This window comes from Camelus dromedarius, chromosome 8, assembly GCF_036321535.1.
Source record: "Camelus dromedarius isolate mCamDro1 chromosome 8, mCamDro1.pat, whole genome shotgun sequence".
Taxonomy (NCBI): domain Eukaryota; kingdom Metazoa; phylum Chordata; class Mammalia; order Artiodactyla; family Camelidae; genus Camelus; species Camelus dromedarius.
In genome coordinates this window covers 30,821,754-30,843,817 of record NC_087443.1, presented here as the reverse complement: position 1 = coordinate 30,843,817, position 22,064 = coordinate 30,821,754, and the positions used below count along the sequence as shown (strand labels likewise).

The 22,064-nt window shown below is 49.7% G+C and overlaps 1 protein-coding gene across 17 annotated transcripts in view; it reads right to left on the bottom strand.

Moving 5' to 3' along the window:
- CAMK2G (calcium/calmodulin dependent protein kinase II gamma) overlaps positions 1–22,064 on the bottom strand; it is a 52,924-nt gene that overhangs the window by 11,854 nt on the left and 19,006 nt on the right. For 8 of the 17 annotated variants that reach the window (XM_064488041.1, XM_064488030.1, XM_064488032.1 and 5 more), the window contains exons 4-14: positions 20,921–20,975; positions 20,091–20,156; positions 17,807–17,879; positions 17,558–17,660; positions 17,046–17,129; positions 16,513–16,607; positions 15,764–15,886; positions 12,496–12,579; positions 12,237–12,279; positions 7,888–7,931; positions 1,030–1,062 (exon numbers count right to left, since the gene is read on the bottom strand). In XM_064488041.1, the coding sequence (XP_064344111.1) occupies positions 1,030–1,062; positions 7,888–7,931; positions 12,237–12,279; positions 12,496–12,579; positions 15,764–15,886; positions 16,513–16,607; positions 17,046–17,129; positions 17,558–17,660; positions 17,807–17,879; positions 20,091–20,156; positions 20,921–20,975 (803 nt within the window). Of the gene's footprint in view, positions 1–1,029; positions 1,063–7,887; positions 7,932–9,676; positions 9,740–12,236; positions 12,280–12,495; positions 12,580–15,763; positions 15,887–16,512; positions 16,608–17,045; positions 17,130–17,557; positions 17,661–17,806; positions 17,880–20,090; positions 20,157–20,920; positions 20,976–22,064 lie in introns of all 17 variants that reach the window. The other 9 variants (XM_064488031.1, XM_064488046.1, XM_064488034.1 and 6 more) reach the window with 3 other exon arrangements.

Genomic DNA, 22,064 nt, shown 5'->3' with positions numbered 1-22,064 from the left:
AGCCACCCAGACTGCCCCACTTCTTGCCTGGAGTTCTCTTTTATCACCCCTTGGACCAGACCTGAAGCCATCTACCACTAGCTTGCTGTCAATGGTTGAGATGTCCCCAAACCCAGGGCTAGGCATGGAACCTCAAGCAAGCACCAAGTGCTATAAGACTCCACTGAACTCTGCAGGCTGAACAGGGGTCCCAGGAGTAGCCAGGATGTGGATCGAAATTCACGTGAGCTCTGCTCTCTTCCATTCTCCCCAGGAAAGAGCTGAGCCCTCCTAGCTCTGCGGATACAGACTTGTTTGGGGCTGACTGGAGAAGGCTATCCTGTTTGGAAAGCCCAGCTGAGACAGAGACCTTGGCAAGGGAAAAGGTCTGCAGGGTGCCTGTAAAACCTGCTATATCTGCAAAGGGCTGGGATGTCACCCAGGTGGCCCCACCTCTGGCTTTAATAGATGGTTTCACAAGGATTCAGGCTGCTGTGTTCCCCTGGGTGCCCTGTGTCCCATGAGAAAGAAGATGCGCTCTCAGCAGGCTTTCAGCTGTTCCCCTGCGGGCTGGGAAGGAAGGATGAAATATTGGGCACAGCCTGCTAATGGGCACTAAAGGCCAGGAGAGTAAGGCTCAGAGCTGTGAGCCTACAACCAGCTCCTCTGCACATTACACAGAGGCCCACGGCTGCTCATGCCCGGTGAGCAGGGCCTCTCCTCCCGAGACACAGTGAGTGAGGGTCTCCCCCTGTGCAGGCCACTGACCCCGTGTCCCTGCCAGCTTCACATCCTGCTCTGGGCTGCTGGGGCAGTCCAAGCTCTGCAGCAGGGGGTGCCAAAGCACACATTCCAATGCCTGTTTTTAAGGCCTCCAGGCGACTTTGGGCAATGGCCCCGGCCTGGCAGGTCAGGCCACACCTGCCCACACGGCACAGACATGCAGTGAGGATGAGTGAAGCACACGCACATGGCAGAATGGGTTTGCGTGGCTGGCAGGCGGGCGCAGGCAGCATGGAGCGGGCGGATGGGTGGGCAGGCAAGGCTCACCATCAGGTGCACGCTGGAACTCGACTTCCTTTTCTGGACACACCACAGCAAAAGGGAAAGAGAAGGGGAAAGAGGAGGTAAGAAGAGAAGCACAGAGACGCTGCAGGTTAGTGCACCAGCGTGGGCTCTGCCTCAGGAGACAAGAGCAGAAGGAGGAGACCTGGAGTCCAGCACCGGCAGGGTTAAAACAGCACCTAGACCAACAGGCACACACCCTCTCCAGACCCTGGGGGAGGAAGAACTCCTTTACTGTCAGGTTCACAAATAGAGATTTAGCATATTCTGAGGTGTCTCAACCTTGCTCAGAGAAAACCTCTTAAAAGGAGATTAAGTCAAGTCTATGAGAATAAGTAACATTTTCCTACAAATATATAGGTTTGGGCTTATAAGCCTAGCTCAACTGTAGGATTGTTTATTTTCTCTTATTACTAGGTCTGCCTGAAATTCGAGTGAGCAGCTCTCAGATAAATACTGAAAGCTACTCTAGGTCATCGTCAGCTTTAACAACATTTGACTTCTGAGCCTAGACTTTTTCACTGCACCCCTGAACTGCTTTTCAGATAAAGATGCTGAGCTTTTGTAAATCATCTGACACACATTAAATTTTGGCATCCCTTTCTTCATTGGTATGGCCATGCTCGTTTATAAGATGTCAATGTTTTATTGCATTTTGCAATTAGTGGGAAATGGAAAAATAAGAGTGCTGGTGATTAAAAGTACAGTGATCATATGGACACAAAGATGTAAACTAGCGGGAATGCTGTGAAAGCACTGATCCCTTAGCCTCGACTAGATGTTCAGGGACTTTACGTTCAAATGTGAAACAAGAGCATAAAAATAAAGGCCACATGGAACACTGAAAATGTATCTCGGAAGACTGTGTTTAAAAGGTGAGAGGTGGGGGAGGGTAGAGCTCAAAGTGGAAAAGCGCATGCTTAGCATGCATGAGGTCCTGGGTTCAATCCCCAGTACATCCTCCAAAAAGTAAACAAACAAACAAACAAACAAACCTAATTACCTCCCCCCACCCCGAAACAAACACATAAAAGATGAGAGGTAACTAGGAATTTTATGAAGAGCTCTCTGGGAGACAGAACTCCCCTTGGAACATGTCTATCACTTGACAACTGCATATTCATCTGATATCCAACAAATGCTCATTGAGGGCTATTCTAGGCACTGTGAACACAGGTAAAATTTTTCTGCCCTCAAGAGGCTGACATTCTACTTTAGGAAACATTTTTGAGAATGTATTCTATTCAAAACAACGGGACTACAGGTATTGGAAAGAATGGTCAACAATTTGGAATCAGCTCTAAAGAAAAAGAAAGGCTGAACATCATCAGGTGGCTTTTATTTCACCTTTCCATGTACACCCAAACATGAGATTTTACTTCCAAATTATCCAAAAAAGAGGAACTTGCTTCACATTCATTTGTACCCTTAACCCTTTGTCCAAGTAGAGTGTTGACACTTTGAAGGAAGGTCCATATGTTATTTGTCTTGGTAATCTCCACGGTGCCTGGCAAAATGCCTTAAAGGCGGGATATGTTTGCTAAAGTAAACCAGGTTGTGGGCCCTGGCTTTTCACCAGGCAAAAGCAGAACCCCGGTTCCTAACTTGTCCAGAACTTGCAGGGGCACAGACCGGGCCTTGCAGCTCGCTTTCACCCGGACCTTGCCTTAGGCGGACTCTTCCTGCTGCCCACTTCTACAATGGGGAGAAAGTTCCCAACTTGCTCCCGGCTGGCTCTCTTTCTCCTAAACTGTTCTGCATGAAAACCTGAGATAATCCTTTCTATACAAGAGCTGTGGGGTGAGGGGTGGACAGACCTCTTTCAATTTCTCTCTCCATCCCTTTAGGGTTTCACCCTGAGCCAGGCATAGCTGGGCTCCTTCTCCACCAGCATCCTGCAGCGCTGTTTAAGCCCCAGATCACTTTTTAAGAACCGTATTTCACTTATATTTAGAAATTAAGTAAAATCTTAAACCAGAAAAAGGTTCAAGCCTTCTTTCCTCACTTAAACAAATTTTCAAACAGTACTTAAGAAAAATAACAATTATTTTTATTTCTTTGTTTCTTGCTTGCTTGCTTTTTTTTCTTTCTTCCTTCCTTTCTTTCCTTTCTTTTCTTTCTCATTCTTTCCTTCCTTCCTCTCTCCCTCCCTTCTTTATCTTTCCTTTTCTCTGTTTATCTTTTCTTTTCTCTCTCTCTCTCTCTAAGACTGGATGGCCATTCTGGCCTGGGACTAGCAGAATGCACAAGTTGTCCTCAACTAGGGGCCCCTCAAGTCTTGTCCCCACAAGTGGCTCTCACTCCCCAATAGACCCTGGGTCACTAGCACCTAACTTCAACAAAACCTAACCAGAACCTGAAGTTCCCAAATTCAAACGCACAAGGTAGACTCACTGCTCAAACCAATGCTAATACTGAGCATCCTGTGAAAGCTCCTGGACAGCTGCAAAGAAGCCTCCCTGTGGACTTTAAGCAGCAGGAATTGGGGAACAAGTGGGGGTGGGGGGCTAGGAAAGGAGGATGAGGTCTAAAAGAAAGAACCAGGATGCTCACAGCTCAGGATCTTCTGAGCAGCCTCACAGGCCTCCCTGATAACACAGGTTATCAACTTGACTTCCAAGAGGGCCCAGAAAGGCAAACCCCACACATTTTGCCTCATCTTCCCCTTCCTCTTTCGCAGGACTTCCATCCAACCATGCTGTCCATTGTTATATACCTGCTCCTGATTATAAAAGGAATGGAGCCACACATTACAAGCAACTTGGGAACAGAAAAGAGGGGGAAAACACCCCTAATCCTATCACTCTTGCCAGTCCTTTCTCATATCCAATTTAAACATACCATTGTAAGCTATACACAAGTTTATGCCTTTTTTTATGCCTTACTTTTGAAAATAAATAGTATTTTGATTTTTACTGTGATTATCAAAGTAATGCACAGTCTAAATGAAAAATGTAGAAAATACAGAAAAATGTTTAAAATAAGTTTCCCAAATTTCCCGCACCTAGTGAAGTTACTATTAAAACTTCAGTGAATTTTCTCCCAGTTCTTTTTCTATATACGTACTATCCACTAAATATAATCCACAAGTACTTTATTTTAAACAAAATTTAGACAACAGTGTATGCACTGCTTTATATGCCACTTTTCCCACTTAATGCATTTCTGTCATTATATAATCATAAAAATTAATAACTTTGTAATGGTCCATTAGATTTCCCATAATTATTTAGTCATTATCTTGTTGGCATCTGAAATTGTTTCCCATCTTTTCAGTTATAAATAATGTCATGTTGAACATCTTTCTGCTTTCAGTTTTTTCATATTTTGAATGATTCCTCTAGGACAAATTCCCAGAAGTTCAAACTAAAGGGTTAAAAAAAAAGGGGGGAACATTTTGACAGTTTTTGACACACAGCCTGCTTAGGAGGGGTCATTCCAATTTACACCACTGTCATGAACTGAAGAGTCAACAAATGGCACCTCATTTCAACCTGCATTTCTGATACCAATGGGGCTAAACATCCACACTAGTTAACCTGTCCTACTTCCTCTTTTCAGACTGTCACTGCATCTTCTCTGACCATTTATCTGCTGAGTTTTAGGGGATATTATTAGATAAAGTTCTTTTGTATAAAAATAATATGAACTCCTCCCATCACACCTGCTATGAATACCTTCCCCAACCTGTCTACTGTTGGCCTTTTAATTTTGGTTGGTCATTCCCCCTTACATACTTACATCTTAGCCTCTGGTCCCACCACTATCTTTCAAGTCTTTTCTCAAGCATGAAACTCATTTATGAAGCACATATCAGAGTCAGACACTGGGCTAGGTTCCCCACCTATGTTCTCATTTAAAGTGATTTATTTATTGATTCTGTGTGCCTACATGACATGGTTGCACACCTCTGTTCTTCCTCCATTTCCCTTGCTGATTCCTGGGTCAGGAATTCCCTTAATATCATAACCCCGAAACTGTGCCTTTCCTGGACTTTTAAATTTTCCTGTGCTTTGGATTCACATGGAGGAAGAGGAGAATTATTAAAATTCAGGTTCTGCCTCCCACCCAAGGCTTCCTGAATCTGAATTCCAGGTTGGACCCCGGAATCTGTGTATTTTAACTAGCTCCTTAGGCTAGTCTTACATGGCTGTGCCTGACTCATCCTCAAGGCCAGTACCTAGAAAGTTCAGCTAGAATCCTATTCCTTAATGACACCTTTATCCATCTTCTCACCACCATCTTAGTTGTCACTGCTTTACGTCAGGTCCTGTTTTGTGCAGTCACTCTTTGCTTCCACGATACAGAAGCTACTCGAGTTCCCAGAAACATTATGCTGCTTCAAACGTGTGTTACCTTCACATGGGCTACAGCCTGGAGTATCCTTCCCCCTCCTCTCCCCTCCTTAACCCGCAAAATCCAACTAGTACTTCAAACTCAGATCAGAAGTCATCTCCTTGAGGAAAACTTCCTGTTCTGGCTCAGATGCTGGTCTCTCTGCTCCCCCAGCGCCTGCCCTGCATCATCTCCTTCACAGACCTTCCCAGAACTGGTGGTCTCCTTGTCCCCCACTGTGAACACTTTAAAGAGTGGGTTACGTTGTTGCCTTCCCAGCTCCTGACACGCAGACTGGCTGAGTGAGTGGACTCATGAAATTCACTCACTGAGAGTCCCCAATCCCACATCCAGCACTGACCTCCCGAGGCTACACTAGGTATCTCCCAGCACCTTTAAAGACCTCTCCACCCAGACCCCCACCTCTCAGTCTCAGTGTGGTCAAAACAAAACTTCTTTTCCCACCAAAACGGGTATTTCTTCACAATTACTCCCATTTCTAGCAAAGATACCACCATTTCTTTTAATAGTCAAGGAACTTTGACATTATCTTTAATGGATCCTTTTTTAATCCCCCATATCCAGTGTGAACTTCCTTTGACACACCTCTAACCAGAGCTAATGTCTAATCAGAGCCCAGCACTCACAGGTACAGCGGGACCAGTGACCCACAGGCAGTCCCTGTTCTGACTGATCTAAGCTCCTCTGGGTTATTTTGAATATTAATCCTTTCTATTTCTAATCACATTTTCTTCACCCTACACCCAGATTATAATAAATCCTAGTTGATACTCCATACCTATTTCCTATCCTCTTCTATTTGTCCTAACACGCTTAGCTAAGTCTTTCAAAAACACTGCTCTTCCCCACTCAGTAGCCTATGGTGTTTCCCGTGATCTGATCCACAAGCCTCCAATTCCTCTGCCCAGCCAGACCAATGCAGCTGTATTTTTTTTATAACCCTCTACCACACACCCCATGGTCCACTTGGGCAGAGAACATCGATATGTATGATAGAAACTATGAAAATATTTTTTGTTGTTTTTAAATTACAGAAGTAATACATTCTCATTTTAAAGAAAACACATGTGTACAAAATAAAAAACAAAAGCGTGTCTCCCTACCCCGTCCTCGCCTCCGATCCCGTTGGGTCCTACAGGGTCCAGTCTTCCTACACCCTTTAAACTTTCTCCAGTACGTTTTTCCCCAGAAGCTTCTTGGACTGAACCAACCCACGTAGGGTCCAGCACCAGTGCTTAGCTGACTCCAGGTGTGTCCGTTTTCCTCTTCAATTAACCCTGCGACTACCTGAGGCTGGGTGGAACCTGCATCTCCTCTTACACCTCTTGTGTGCCCCCAGCACTGGGCCTCTCAGAGGCACTTAATACTTTGTCAAGATTGATTCTAGTTTCTTCCCCAGCTAGAAATAGGCAAAATCTCTAACTAAATCTGCCACTTCTTCCTAGCTTGGCTCCACCAGCTTAGCTCACACCCTGTAACTGGGGGGCTGCCATTCAATTCCAGCTCCATGTCAGCAAGTGTGTGCAGAGCCCAAGCTCCCCTCCTTAGGGCAGCAGTACACAGAAGCAGGCATGCAGAGAATGAGAGAAAGAGGAAGGACGTGGGGAATGGGGCACACAGGTATATTTCAGCTGGGGACATAAGATCTGATCCTGGGGAAAAACATAATTTAAACTTCTTTTGGAATTTAAAGGTTTGCATAATTCTGCCTTTGAAATTCTCTATGGTATAAATTGGTAGGCTTCCCTAGATAGAATGAACTCCTATTCAATGCCCCAGCCCCAGGGCTCCTTTCTGCCCCCCCAAAGCCGCTCCCACTAGGGCTTCCTGCTGGTGGCTATGGGCCCCTATTTCCTCCTCTTGCCCTGATTCCCCAAGAAAAGTTCTCTCACCAGACAGACACGCACTGTGATATGCCATGTCCCTCACCTGTTTCTGAGGCAGCTATACCTCGAGAAAGCCTAAGATGTTTTCCCTGAGTGGCATCTAAGCTGGGTTCTGGCAGTGCTTTGGAGACAGGGAAAAGAACAAAAGGATAGTGGCTTCAGGTTCCAAGCCCTGTACCCTGAGTCAACCAGGCAAACTTTGCTTTTATTTGACTAAAAGGGTTTGTGCTTTAACAAAAAAAAAAAAAAAAAAAAAAAAAGAGAAAGATTAAGCAAATGACCTAAAAAACCCAGAGAGTCAAGTCCTGGAGATGAGGCCTGAGTCTGGAAGTCAAGTTCAGGATTCAGCTCTAGTAAACTATAATTTGGGTCACTTCCCCTGAATCTTTCCAATCAAGCTAGGGTCAAGAGAAACAAGTATCTCTCTGCCCTCTGAGGCCAGTGGAACCTGCTGTTCTGAGCACAGAGGTTTCTGGTTTAAAGCAGAAAAGCAAGGACAGGAAGGTTCCTGGGGAAAGGGGGAACAAGGGGCCAAGAATTCCCAAAAGTGGCTGTTGGGAGAGAGAGGCCAGTCTCGGGCTGAGGGAGTGGAGACACCTACCTTGACACCGCCGTCTGACTTCTTGTTCAATAGGCTTTTGGCAGCTGTGAAAACAAAGAGGAAAATCAAGTCTCCTGCATTGGACCCTCCCCATCATGAAGTCTGGCAGCTGGATCCGCAAAGACTGATGTGTCTGACAAGGGGGCCAAGAGTCTCCTGAAACTCCTAGAAGCAGCTCTTCCTGGTGCCCCAAAGCAAGAAGGGCATCTCAGGCAGCTTCAGACCCTCAGGGTGGCACCCCAGGATCTCCTCTGCCATGGAAGAGGGCTCAGCAGAAACAGGGACACTCTGCACTTAGGAGGAGAAACCACATTCAATACTGGAGCTGCCTGGGCCACTTGGAACTCTGCCTTCAAGAGTTTCCACCAAGGCCTGGAAGCAGAGTGCCAGGTGAAAGATGAAGGCTCCGCCCTAGAGGCCATGGAGATTCTCAGGATGGCCAAGCTGCAAGGATGCAAGACATCTCCTGAGTGTTCTCAAGAAACAAGAGTGTCACAGTTCACGGAGGAGACCAGACGTGAGGACAGACAGACACAGACACAGGGACCAGGACCACCTACAGGAGGGTTTTGCCAGGGGGTTGAAGCCTTGACTGGGCAGGTCTTCACTGCCACGCTCTCCTCAGTGTTTACTCTCTGGACCCACTGAGCAGAAAGGACTGGGCAGAACAACAAGGCCAGACTCTAGCCAGGCATAAAGTGATGCTCAAGGCTGATGAGCCCCCTGTAGGAAGGCTGGTGATGCCTACTGGACACAAAGGCCACAGGAAGGTAGCAGATGGTAGATGGGAGATTCCAGGGAGATGTAATCAGCCCAATTGTCTGATCCACCTAGACTTTGCTCTTTGCATCTTGGTTCAACTGTGAAAATAAGGGTCCTTCCATCACAAGAATTCTGTGCTCCAAAAATGGCCTTTGGTCCTATCTCCAGTTTATGCTGGGGTGATGTGAAACTTGTTTTGTTTACATGTTTACTACTATGTCTGACCACCTACTATATTAAGTGCTCTACATACATCCAAGTTCTCAACTCTGACTGCCCACTAGAATCACTAGAGGAGTTGAAAAAAAAATGCTTAAGCCTATCCCATGCCCTAGGGAATCTGATTTTATTTGTCTGGGGTGGGGGTGGGGGGGTCCCGGCATCAGGATTTTTTTTTTAAAAACAAGTTTTCTGGTACAGGCAGGGTTGACAGCCTTTGACATATATGATGTTAATTGTCACCATGTTATTAGCACCACTGGAGAGAGGAGGAATCCAAGGCTGGGAGAGCTAATGTGACTTCCTCAGGGTGTGGCAGGGCTAGGATCCAAGCCCAGGGACGGCTGTCTGCACAACTTCTGCACCCTATATAGCCTTTCAGAGGCCTACAAATGCCAGACTTCACACTCTTGAGGGGCGTGGCTTCCTGGCTTGGGGGGTGGGGTCCTCACTAGCGCTGAAGCCTAGTGCTGGCTGGGGCAGCTCCCGGCCACGCCCAGGCTGTCTCTAGGGCCTGCCTCACCGGCCAGCGGCAGTGTCTGGAGGGAAAGCCTCCTGCTGCCCAGCTCCACGCCCCTAGGCTATTGCCTCCTGAGAGTTGGCAAGCGCCCAGCATGCATGGCTGGTTAGGGGGCTCCGTAACACCAATGCGCTCGCAGATGCCAAGTTAGGTGGTCCGTCCGGCATGCCCATCTCAGCCCGCAAGCATGGGACTCGCCTCCCTGGTGAGCGGGCCCGGCATGCTGGCCCTCCTGGTGGGGTGGCAGGGAGCCGAGGCAGGCGGTCGGGGAGGACTCATGCCACGTACCTTGCCCGGCCAGGCCGGCGGCGCTCGCGGCAGGCGAGGCGGGGGCGGAGCTCTGCCTGCCAACTGAGGGGATACAGTCTCTCAGTGCACAGAGCTGCCGCAAAGCCACGGGGGCCCGTCAGCAGCGAGCATGCCCCAGCGCGAGGCGCGGGAACCCGCTGGCCGCCACGCACAGCGGGGTCCGGGCGGCGTGGCCAAGCCAGCCGAGCTGGGGGAGCGGAGGCGCCGGGGGCAGGCTGATGAGCAGGTGCGGCCAGCCCTGCAGCAGTCTGGGGACCTGAGAGGACCGCGAATCCCGCGGCTCCACCTGTCCCGCGACCACCTCACGTGAGGGTCTGCAGGTCAAAGCCTGACGTGGTGAGAGGCAGTGTCCTTCCTGAGATAGCCCGGCCCTAGCTTAAGGCTGCGAGGAAACAGTCTCACTTGCAGCCCTTCCTCCCGAGGGGACCTAAAGGAGGACGTTTTCAGAGAGCCAGGAGCAGAGAGCAGCCCTTTCCTCCGGCCACATTCCAAACAGTAGAGACTGGCACTGCGGGCCCTGGGCGGGTCCATGGACGTGTGCAGCTAGCTCACTGATGCTCCACAGCCCCGGCTCCCCAGAGACGCAGGGCACTTCCCCTCTTCAAGGTAGGCAGCCAGGAAAGGCTGTATTTCACAGTGTCCAAGGGTGAAGATGTCGAAGAAACGAGCCCCCGGGAAGAAAACAAAGGCTGCTAAAGCAATATATTCTAGAAGCCTTGATTTTACTGTCAGCCAATCTGCTAGAGTCCAGGGATAAGCTGAACCCTCTACTTGGGACCACTCAGAAAATAGCCTAGCTCATCCCTAAAGAAGCACACAAGTGCCCTTCCTTCTTGATTATACTTGTAGACACCTCTGTCTGCAGAAGCTCCTGGAGACACGCTCTGTCCTCACCTGTCCGAGAACCAGGGCAGAAGAGGTCACCCTAAAATGCTTGAAGCATATTTTTTTTTTTTTTAATCTCCTGAGCCTGGGCAAAGTGAGAGCAAAGGCCAGACAAAGTCTGGGCAGCAAGGACAGGAGGCTCTTTAGGGATCAGTGCTTTGTCCTAAGAGAGACTGAGTTCTTGAAACCAGGACACCTTGAGAGGCTGATGCGCAGGCCCAAAGCCACAAGACAGGGCACATGCTATTGATTTCCTAGCAGCCTGTTTTCACATCTCTTCCACCTGGAGACAGAACAGGTCACCAGTCTAGGGTCAGCACAGAACTGCCCTTGGCCATCCTCTAGAAAGGTTTCTTAAACCCAGAAACTAGAAGCTGCAAGTAATGAGAGGACCAGAAGCATGATGTGGGACTACAGCTCCATCTCTGCTGGAGGCGGCCAGCTGTGCCCTCCTGTTCCCATTTCTAAGGTGGATCCAGAACCCACAGCCTTCCCCTCGTGGGTACCCACGACACAAGATCGAGCCCCAGCAAGGGTCACAGGGGATAGGCCTCGGGGGGACACTCTCCCAGCACACTCTCCAGTCCTGACCCTCCAGGGCCCAGTGGCTCTCACTCCGGCTAGAGCTCATGAAGCCCCAGGTTTTCCTGCCCATCAGCATCCCCAGAGCCAGGGCTGTAGGTTACCGGGAACCAGCACAGCCGAGCCTGGGAACTCAACTCAAGGGAGCAACCTCTGCCCAGAGGGGCTACCCACCTGAGCCCCTACACAACCCCCGCTCCATGGCAATGCAGAAGGAAAGCAAGGGAGGGGGTCTGGTTATGGGAATGAGAGAGGGGGTCTTCAAAACAGTAGCGCTGGGGGTTAGGGGGAGGGAAGACCACAGGAAAAGGCAAGCCAGCAAGAGACCTTTCTGTTTTCAGTTAAGTCCTGTCATTAGTCTTTTCACCACAGAAAAGCCACTGTGCTTCCCAGTTGAGGGCAAACAATGACGAGGGTGGGGGTTGGGGGGACGTGGAGTGTCTTGCATCTTAAAAAGAAATGTCAAGTGTGATTTACATATTATTGGGTCCCAACTCTCCCAATTCCTCACACAAATTTAAGCAAGTTCCTTTCCTCCATCCTCCTGGTCTCTATTTCTTCACTGTTACAGCTGGTATCACAGAGAATATTTTAAGCACAGTTGCTGTAAGGGTTTAAATATCTGGAATAATTTCTATTAGTCATCTCTACTTGGACACAACAAAGTAGAGACCGTCCCAGGCAGCAAATTAATGGTGATGACTTGGAAGACTCACTACATCTCTTTCTCTTCCCCAGCACATCCTCCCGTGCCCTAGAGACTGGCTAAAATCTTAAGTGCTGAGAGTCTTCAGAGAACTAAGTAAGAATCCCGTGGACAAGGTAAATGGGAGGCGGGGCAGGCTACTCCTTGGGAGGGTCTAAGGAACAGAGTTCACAAACACAAGCCCAAGTAAAGCCCCCCAGAATTTCAGGTTACAAGACTCAGCTGCAGCAGCCTCTCCAAACAGGATCCTTATCATCTTGGTCAAAGTGTTGCCCGAGACACCCGGGACCAGGATGGCGTGGTATGGCAACAGCTTGTTCTGACCCACTCACCTCGCAGAATTAAAGTGCACAGCTGAAAACATACCTGAAAAGTTCCTGGAGACAAGCATGGTCGTGAGGATGGCACCCTGGGGAAAGAAGAGAGTCCCATGAATCCCACCAGGCTCCAGAAAAGCAGTGTTCTCACACAGAAGGCAGCTGCTGGCTACAGCCCGAAGACACCAGGGCTCTGGGGCCCCCAACCTCAGAGTCCAGAGGAGGCTTCCTTCTGTGATGGGGCAGAGGCCACACTGTCAAACAGTATTTCAGGACCCTGGCAGCCAAGATGGGAAGGCCAGACTCACCTTCAGTTTCCTCCGGGCATTGAACTTGCGCAAGCACTCCACAGTCTCTTGACGATGCATCATAGACGCCACCGTGGATCGTTGCTGGAAGTCAAAGAGACAGGACTGTGAGCCCCCCGCCGGACCCTCTGCCCCTCACTATCACCCCAGCACAGTGGCCACATGCTCAGCCAAGCCACAGCTGCTCCAAGATAAAATGAAGTCATAGATGTGAAAACGCTTTTACAATATAAGCACTACCCCAAACTCCAAGTTATGTAATGACAATAATCTGAACAAAAAAGACCACTGGTAATTGATACTGGATGAGGGTGCCTGAGAGAGCATGCTAATCTTCCTGGGGAGACAGAGGCTATGGAAAGGGAGAGCATCCTGTGCGCTGTGATCCTCACGCAGTTACCCCTCCAGCAACTGTTTAGTGAGCACCAACTGCGTTCCAGATTCTGAGCAGTGAGAGAACAGGCAGGGTTCCTGCTCTACCTACAGCGAACCTTCATTCCTTCTAAGAGCTCCTCTCACCAACCCCCTACAACAAGGTCCTACATGAAGCTGTGATCTGAGAAGCTAAGGATCCTTGCCTTGAAGCATCAATTCCTTTCATCACTTTGGATGGGAATTTTCTTCAGTGCATTACTGCTAACTTCCCTCCTCCTTAAAGAGTCCACCGGACATGATACACATTTCCCTAATGACTCAGGGTCAGCAATTCAAGCATCAGTTACGACATAATATCATAATACAGAGATTTCCTCAGGGGCTGCTGAGATATACAGGACACTGGAGGGTGGGGCCCACAAAAATGACCCCCAGAACATCAAATGTCCCCAATTCTTGAGACCCCATTTTAAGCTGTTCACCCCCTCACTCTGCCCGCCAGCCAGACTGCTAGAAAAAGAAATCCTACCACATGCAGCCTGGTGCCCACACCCCACAGGGCCACCCTGCAACCCTGGCCATCTTTCCTAGCCATTTCCTTTCTTCGTTTTCAAAGCAACTCTCCCAATCTTGTCTGCCTTTCCCAACTCTTGTATTTCACCTCCTCCTCCAAAGTATAAACTTCTCCACAAAGAGAAGTAACAGATTCTCAAGCAAGATTCCTTCAACTGCAGCCCCACAAGCTGATTTTCACCCCCACCCCTACCGCAACCTAACGGTCTCAGAAGCAGCATCTCTCATGTGCTGACCTCCTGACCTGGGCTCGGAAGCCCCTCTCTCTTTTTGCTACTCAAACACTGGCTCCTCAATTAGCCAATATTTTTAACTCCTGGACTATATTCTTCTCTGTTGTCTATACATTACAGTCAAGCCTCTCTGTAAACAAAATCTTCAACAAAATTTACTCATCTGTCTCATCCATCTTCTCTAAGGAGTGCCATGTCTTTCTCCCTTCACCTCTATTCATTCCTCACCTCAGTGAAACCAGGCTTTGGTCTCTCTCCTTCCACTCCCTCTATCAGTGAAATAAGAAAACAATGGTTTCTAACTGGTCAGAGCCAATGGGCTCTTATCCATCGTTATCACGGACTCTCTGAAGCATCTGATTACAGGTTCTCCCTTACTGAGACCTCCTGTTTCTTAGGTCCTGATCCTGCTTCTACCATGGAAGTTCTGAATCTCAGTCCCCTCTGCTGCTCCTCTGACTCTTCCTGCTACTAAGTGCTGGTGGCCACCTCTTCTCTCACAGCAGCCCCCAGTAAGAACTCGATCAGCACAGAAACAACCTCATTTCTACAGCCGCAACACCACCTACACAGAAATGACTACAACCTATTTCCAGTTCTAAACCTCTTTTCCATATTTCTAACTACCCACTGGCTGTCTCCAGCAGGAGGTCCTCAGATATCACACTTAACGTGTCTGAAACTAAAATCTTTTCTCACCATCTGGCTCCCCCTCTGGGTCAGTGAATGGTACAACCCTCCACCCAGCTACCAACTCAAAACTCTGTAGATCCTTCCCTCTCCTTCACTCCCCAAGTCCAGCAGGTCACTAAATCCTTTTTAATCTATCTCCTAAATCTCTCTCAAATTTACCCACTCCCTGCCACACCGCTCACTCTCCTATCAGTACCCTTACTGAGACCTCACCTGGAATTACTCAATCATGACCCTTCCTGAGCTTTCTGCCCCTGCCTCTTTCCTCTTCAATTTCATTCTCTACACAGCTTTCAAAGTGATTTTTCTTAATTGCATATTTCATTCTCTCTTTAAAATTCTTAAATGGTTCCCTATGCTTTCAGAATAAAATCCAAACTCCTTACACAGAAACTTGCATATAATGGAATCATTTGGGCTTCATTCTCTTGTATTCTTGTAGTCCTATCTTCATCTACAACCAAACTCCTTAACGCTGGCCCATGCTAGCCTCTGCAGGCTATCACCCTGGGGAACTCCCTCCCAGTCATCTGCCAAGAACCAGGGCAGAGCTCACCTCCTCCATGCAGCCTTCTGTAATCCCACTGCCCACAAGAGACAGCAAGAGCTCCTACACACTCATTAGGTCCTTTTACGTACTTGTCACATTGCAGAATGGCTGCCTGTTTCAGTGCCTGTCTCCCCAGATACACTGAGATCTCTGAGGGAAGGGCCTGTGCCTCATTCACCTTTGTATCTCCTGCGCCCACACAGGGACTGGCACCAAAGAGGCAATCAGTAAACATGAGAAAGAACAAATAAACAAATGCATCATGGTTGTCAGGAGGCCTAACTGTAACAGACCATCTTATCTGAAAAAAGGTATTTCAGCTGTTAGAACTGCACATGAAAACAGAGTCTGTCGACCCCTATTGGCAGCCCAAGGGGCTCTCCTAGGGGGAGCTTTATGGCTGAACTTCAGGGGGCTCTTTTCCCCTGCTCAGAGGCCCCTTTAGTTTATTTGTTGGGTGTTGGTCACATTCCCAGTAGAGCTGAAATCTGAATATGCCCTAAGCCTGACAATTCACTGTGGGTTCTGCCAGCTGCTTTCTATCATCAGCTTGAGTCTGCAAGGGTCAACCCAAGCCCTCATTCAAGATCCAAACTACGTCACACCTGACAAGTGAGGGAGGGAGCAATAGGGAGAGGTCTGTTAGCTCCATTTGCCTCCCCAACTCCTTCCTGGTGAAGTTTGCTGCCCCTGGGCCCCATCCAGATCCCTTCCCTCTCTGCTAGGTCCTGGCTCAGGGCCCAAAATGATTATTCTCCACCCATAAGAAGAGGGTAAGGAGGGTGCTATGGGTATATCGAGAGCTGACATCCCTGATCTCCTTGATTGTGGGCAAGACACTTACGCAGACCCACGGGTGCTTCAGAGCCTGGTCAGCTGTGATACGCTTTGCGGGGTTTATGGTCAGCATCTGGTTGATCAAGTTCTTGGCTTCAGGCGTCACTGTGTCCCACTCTGGTGATGGGAACTAAGGAGTGGGAACGGGAAGAAAGGATGTGAAATTTGTGAAACTCATATCCTGAAAGGTAGGCTGTCTTCATCCCATCTCCTATAATTGGGATACTCTGTGCTACCTAAAGCTGTCCAGCAGGGAGTGAGGGAAGCCCCTGGATATCCTGTGTCAACTTAAAGACTGGGAAAGAAAAACAGAACAATCACGGTTAAAATGCCAGAGCATCAGATCAGGGGACTCCTACTAGGAGGGGACTCTGACTGGGAGGGGACTCCGACATCTTCTGGTTCAACTCCATCTCTCTCCTGGGGTGAAACAGTGGCTCAACGCTGTGCCCAAGGCCCCACTGCAGTGGAGGGAGCTGCGGGACTTCTCGTCCCCATGCTATGCAGCACGCCACATGGCCATGCCATTCTTTGCAAATAACAGACCAAAAGGCTTCACTGGACTCTGTGATTTTACAGCTCCAAATATGGCTGTGCAAAAAAGCTGCTTCTTAGGACAGGTGGTGGCAAGAATTGAGACCTATATGCCCATCCCTGGGTCCCCAGAGTCCCCTGACATTCCGCATACTTGTAACACACTAAACATGTCCCTTCCCTTGGACAGAGCCTGAGGGGCAGAAGCAAACCAGTCCTTACATCATAGGCTCCAGCCTTGATCTGCTGATACAGCTTGTGCTGATCCTCATCCCAGAAGGGAGGGTAGCCAACCAGGAGGATATACAGGATGACCCCTACAAGACAGGACACAGGTCACTGTAATCAGTCACCTGCTTTGCTGTGGAACCAAGAAAGGCCACACAGGGCTCAGAGCCACTCAGAAAGCCAAGGGCCACACCAGGGGTAGAAGTGGGTGCCAGCCAATAATGCAGTGCTACCAGCCCCTCCTGCTCTGCTTCACTCCCCGTGTCACTAAGCCACATCAGGGATTTCTTTATGCACAACCCACCCTCCGAGGCATGGGCAAATCCTTCTTCAAGAAGGATGCAACGTCACCTAGGAAGTATGTGGTTGGGGGAGGAGAGTGTGATGGGAACAGCCATCCCAGAGGCCCTAGAGCAAACACCGTGATTTCACATACACCAGACACCTGTGGGACCCACAAGGACTAGCAATGCCTCTTTCTTGCCATCGCTGGAAGTCAAAGAGCTGAGCGTGTGGAATGGGCTTACCGCAGGCCCAGATATCCACAGGTTTTCCATAGGGATCTTTCCTCAAGACCTCAGGGGACAAGTAACCTGGGGTGCCAGCAAAACCTGTAGCGGAAGAGAGAGCGGAGGCACACTGAACCCACTTTCTCTCTCTTTAAATCCACAGCAGCAACTTCCCCCAAGTCCCTCCTCACTCCTGTCACTTTTGCAACATAAGCTCTCAGCACACGGGCAGCAAGAGATGACAGGCTGGGCTTCTTGGAGTGCCTGGAATCTAAATCAGAGGGCAAGTCCGTGTGTCTACCAGGAACTCCTCCTCCCCAGAGGCAGCAAGAACGCAGTGCTGACAGCAGCGAGACTCACTGTACTGAGTCACGGAGGGCCAGTGTGGGGGCTCTGCACCCTCCCCTCCGCCAGTCTCGGAGGAGGCCAGGACCATTAAGGGTCTGGCTTGTAGTTCTGAAAGAGGAAGGCAGATCAGGAAGAGGAGGAAGGGCGGGGGCCGCATTCCAGGAAGAGAGGGTCACTCTTACCAAACCAAGCCTGCTGCTCTCCCTGTACTTCGATGGCTAGGCCAAAGTCAGCCAGCTTGACGGCGGCACCCTTGCATTTACTCGCCAGCAGCAGGTTCTCAGGCTGTATAAGGAAAAGAGAGAATCTTGTGAGGCACCCACCCCGCCGCCCAGAGGGAGCCTCGTTTGGGCCCTCGCAGTACTATCACCTGGCACCAGGTGGCGCCAATGCTTCACAAGCGAGAGGCAAAGGGGGCATCTGGGTAGTACCTTCAGGTCCCGGTGGACGATGTCATGCTGGTGGATGTGGTTAACACTCTCCAGAATCTGATGTATACAGTGGCTGCAAAAGCAGAAGGAGAAGAAAGATCACTGCAGGGTTAAATCATCTATGACCACATGCCGTGGACTAAAGCACTTAACTCTGGGTCACAGATTCACAGAGAATCACTGAATGTCCAAGCTAGAACCCTGGACTTTGGACATCATCTGTTCAACTTATTTTACAGAAGAGGAAACTGAGGCCCAAGCAGACTGAGTGGTTTGTCCAGGGTCTCCCACTAGATAATAGCAAAGGACAAACTAGAAGAGGGTCCACTATGCCTCTTTGGACTGTGAAGGCCCAACATAACCAGTTTGTTTCCAAGAAACTGCGGGATACCCCAGACTCCTCAGAAAGAGAGGCATCCAACCCCTTCCTTCTTTCTCTTTCCCCCACAGTAAGTCTGTTCTTGGAGAAGATGCTTGTGGTGGCAACTTAGGAAGGACAGTTCAACTAAGCCTAAGTTGTTTTGGGGGTGTTTACACATGTATAGAGCACCTATAGGTACTGTGCTTGGCACCACAAGCTGTAAAGACGACCCTGCCTGCCCTGTTTATCACTGAGTACACAGGTACCATCAGGAAACAGTATATTTAAGAGGGTTCCAAACAGGCACCTGAGGAGCATTTCTGACAATGATTCTGCAAAGAAGACAAACTAACCTAGAGTCACATTCAGCTGCTGATTCTTGAATCAGGCTGTCCACCTTCCAAACCATCCTGCCACACCTGCAGTCAAGACTCCTGGCGGGGTGTGCTGGTAGTCTAGAGCACTGGTGAAAACTGAGGGACGATTTTGGCCCCCAGGGGACATCTGGCAGTGCCTGGAGACATCGCTGGTTGTCACAACTGAGGGGGAAGGTGCCTCTGGCATCTCACAGGTAGAGGCCAGGGATGCTTCTAAACCTACAACGCACAGGAGGGTCCCTCACAACAAAAGTTATCTGGCCACACATGCAAGCAATGCTGAGGCTGAGGAAGCCGGGCCTAGAGAACGGAGCAGGTACTGTCAAGTGTGTGGAGTGGGTGCTAAGCTGGTGACCTGGACTTATTATTCCTTCCTCTAAAATCTGCTGCTGGGGCTTCCATCAGAGCCAAGGGGTCTTGCTGGGCTCCTGGAGACTGAGGCTCAGGCCTCCCTAAAGGACACAGTCCAAGAGTAGGCTAAAGAGACTTTAAGACTGAGCTGAAGAGGCGAGTCTCCACAGAAATGTATAATTAGAACAGAGCCAAGCTAGCAGGGAGAGCCTTCTGGCCAAAAATGGCAAAAGTGCGAACTGTCCCAGCAGAGCCAGGCCAAGCCCACTGGTACAGTCACCCGCCCCAGCTCTCCCTCCTCCCTGCTAGGCTCCCTGAGCTATCACCGCCTCCTCCCGCCCCAGAGCCTGGTCCTCCCCTGCTGGCGCTGGAATTCATCTCCCACTTGAGAATTTATCCTGAGGCTGAAGCATCTGAAGTTGATCAGCAAACACTGGCCTCTCAAGGTTGAGAAATCTGTGAGGAAGCAGTGCTCCCCCCGCCCAGAGGAGAGGCAGCCAGTGCTGCCACATATGCCTGAGAATCTGTAGGCAGGACAATCAAAATCAGGGTGTAAGGACATTACCCTCAGAGAAAACCCGGGGCCGGGGGAGGAGCCAAGGCAGGAAAGGCAGGCCAAACTAGCGCCCAAGAGCTGTGGTGCGGGAGGAATTCTGCTGTGTCACACGGAGGAGCTGCCAGGGCTTCCTGGAGGGCTGGGGGCTGAGGGGTGTGGCCAGGGAATGGTTCTCCAGCCTGAGAGGCGCCCCATGGGGGCTGGTCATGATGGTCAAGAGACAAGGTGACACTGGCTGAAATCTCCCAAGAAGGTTCCTGGTTGGATCATGACGGTTACACTCGCTGGGCACACAAACCATGTTTTCTCCATCTCTGGATCACGCCTTGTATGCAGTAGGATTTGTCAAAGAAAAGCTGGGATAGGGCGAGACCCTGGGTATGCCTGTGAGTACACAGTGGTGCAAGGAAAAGGTATTTCTGGTGTGACAGGGTAAAGGAGATCTGTAAGAGCTTTGCAGAAAAACTGATCTGGGAGTGTTGAATTTTTAACTCCTGATATCGCCCACAGAATGTAGCTCTAGAGAATTCTGTCTAGACGAGAGCTCTTCTGATCTTCCCCAAAAACTATTCAACTAGGCAGAATTCCTGGCCCCATGAAGTAGTCAAGATGCACACATACACAGGGCCCTCATCTCACCTGGCATCAGCTTCACTGTAGTACTCTCTGGCCACAATGTCTTCGAACAGCTCCCCACCGGTAACCCTGCAACCAACAGACAGAGGGGGTCAGAGGAGGCAGGTCAGTTGGCCAACCCCAGCATCTAACAGGTAACAGGTCACACACTGTAGGACAACTTTTACAGAAGAGTCAACTCTACGTGCATTTCATCTGAGAGCCCAGAGCACACGCAATCCTTCAATGACGCGGGGCTTCTCCCTGGGATAGCGCGGGCCCTCCCTCCCTCCTGCACATTTGTTTCTATAACCTATAGATTAGCTAATACTCTGGTAAAGATGAATATACAGGCATCTAAGAGAAAATAATAGATCCACTCAAACAGTCCATAGCTTTACTTGAGACCAATATAAATATTAAGATACAGCTGCCCAAGGAGGACAGGTTTTCTACTGAGGTTGAAGGATCATGAGACCAAGGACACAGAGATCCAACCCTGAAAATACCAGAGAGCCATTTCCAGGAGGTAAAGAGCCACTTTTAAGATATTAAACCACAACCAATGGGAGCCCAACTTATGACTAATAAAAGGTACCTACAATTTCCCAGCATTTTTAAGGTCATGCACTAAGGACAACACACCAAGAAACAAGAGAGGAGCATCCGCACAAGGTGTGCTGCTGAACAGAAATGCACGATTAGCACCACCCCCGGGGGTCAGAGCCCTGGGGAGATACTGAGGGAGCCATGGGACACTCGGCCACCTGCCCAAGACCAGAGGAAGTTCAAAATCAAGCCCCTTGGGCCAGCTGGAGGGAAAGAACCCCCCACCCTCAGAGAGTGGCACTTACAGGTCAAACACGAGGTAGTGAAACCCTTCTTCAGAAATACTGTCATGGAGGCGTACTGCAAGAGAGGAGATGGGGACAGAGATTAACAGAGAGAAAACCCGGAAATCCTCCTCCTCTCCTCCTCGGCCACCCCAGCCCTGCCCCATCCTGTCAGCGCCACAGGCTCTCCCCTGAAGGCGCAGCACGCCCAGCACCCCCAGTCCAAGGTGATGCAGCCATGGAGCGGGGGCGACCAGAGCCCAGGTCCAGTGCTCTGGTCACCACCTCAGACCACCACAGATGTGGGCAAAAGACAGAAGCTTGCGACTAAGAAGTAAGACAAGACGGAGAAAAACAGGAACCTTTTTCCCAGAGGGGCTGATCCTAAAAAAAAAGGTGGTCCTGGGATATGATGCATGAGGGTGCAACGCAGAGCGAGAAGCACCTGGGGACGCGGGCCACAGGGAGACAGAGAATGACAAGATGGGAGAGCCCGGGACCCTGGAGTAAACGGGAACAGAAGAATTAGTGGAAAAGGCAGAGTCCAGCAGGAAGGCACGGGGAGCGAGGGTGATGGATGTTGAGCACAGGAGGCAACACAGGTTCTGACAACAACAACAATAACCATTCATTAAGCGCTTACAATGTGCCAGGCCTCGTGTCAGGCTCTTTCTGTACGTTACTTATGTGACAAGCATTTATTGGGTGCCTACCGTGTGCCGGACCCTGTGGTAGACAGTGGGATTTAGGAAGGACACAGCGCCTACCTTCAAGGAGTTCATTATCCCTCATGACCTTCCTGCGGGCAGTATTGCTGCCATCCTACAGAGGGGGAGGCTGGAGGCTCAGGGACATTCAGCATCTTGCCCAAGGCCAAAGATGTGGTGGGCCCAGATGTGAACCCAGCTCTTTCTGACTCCAAAGACTGGTCTATACCACTGTTTCCTATGAGAAATACGGAGGAGCCAATATACCCAGGCAACAAAGCAATGGAGCCGGGAGAGAAACTGCTCATGAATGTGCCTACAACAGTGTCAAAGACAGGTCCAGGAGGCCACTGCATGGAGCAGACTAAGGTAACTTACCAACTACAAGGAAAGGCTGGTGGGCAAAAATCCCTTCCCACTCCCTGTCTGCAGAGCTTTTAGGCAAAAAACCAACCTGG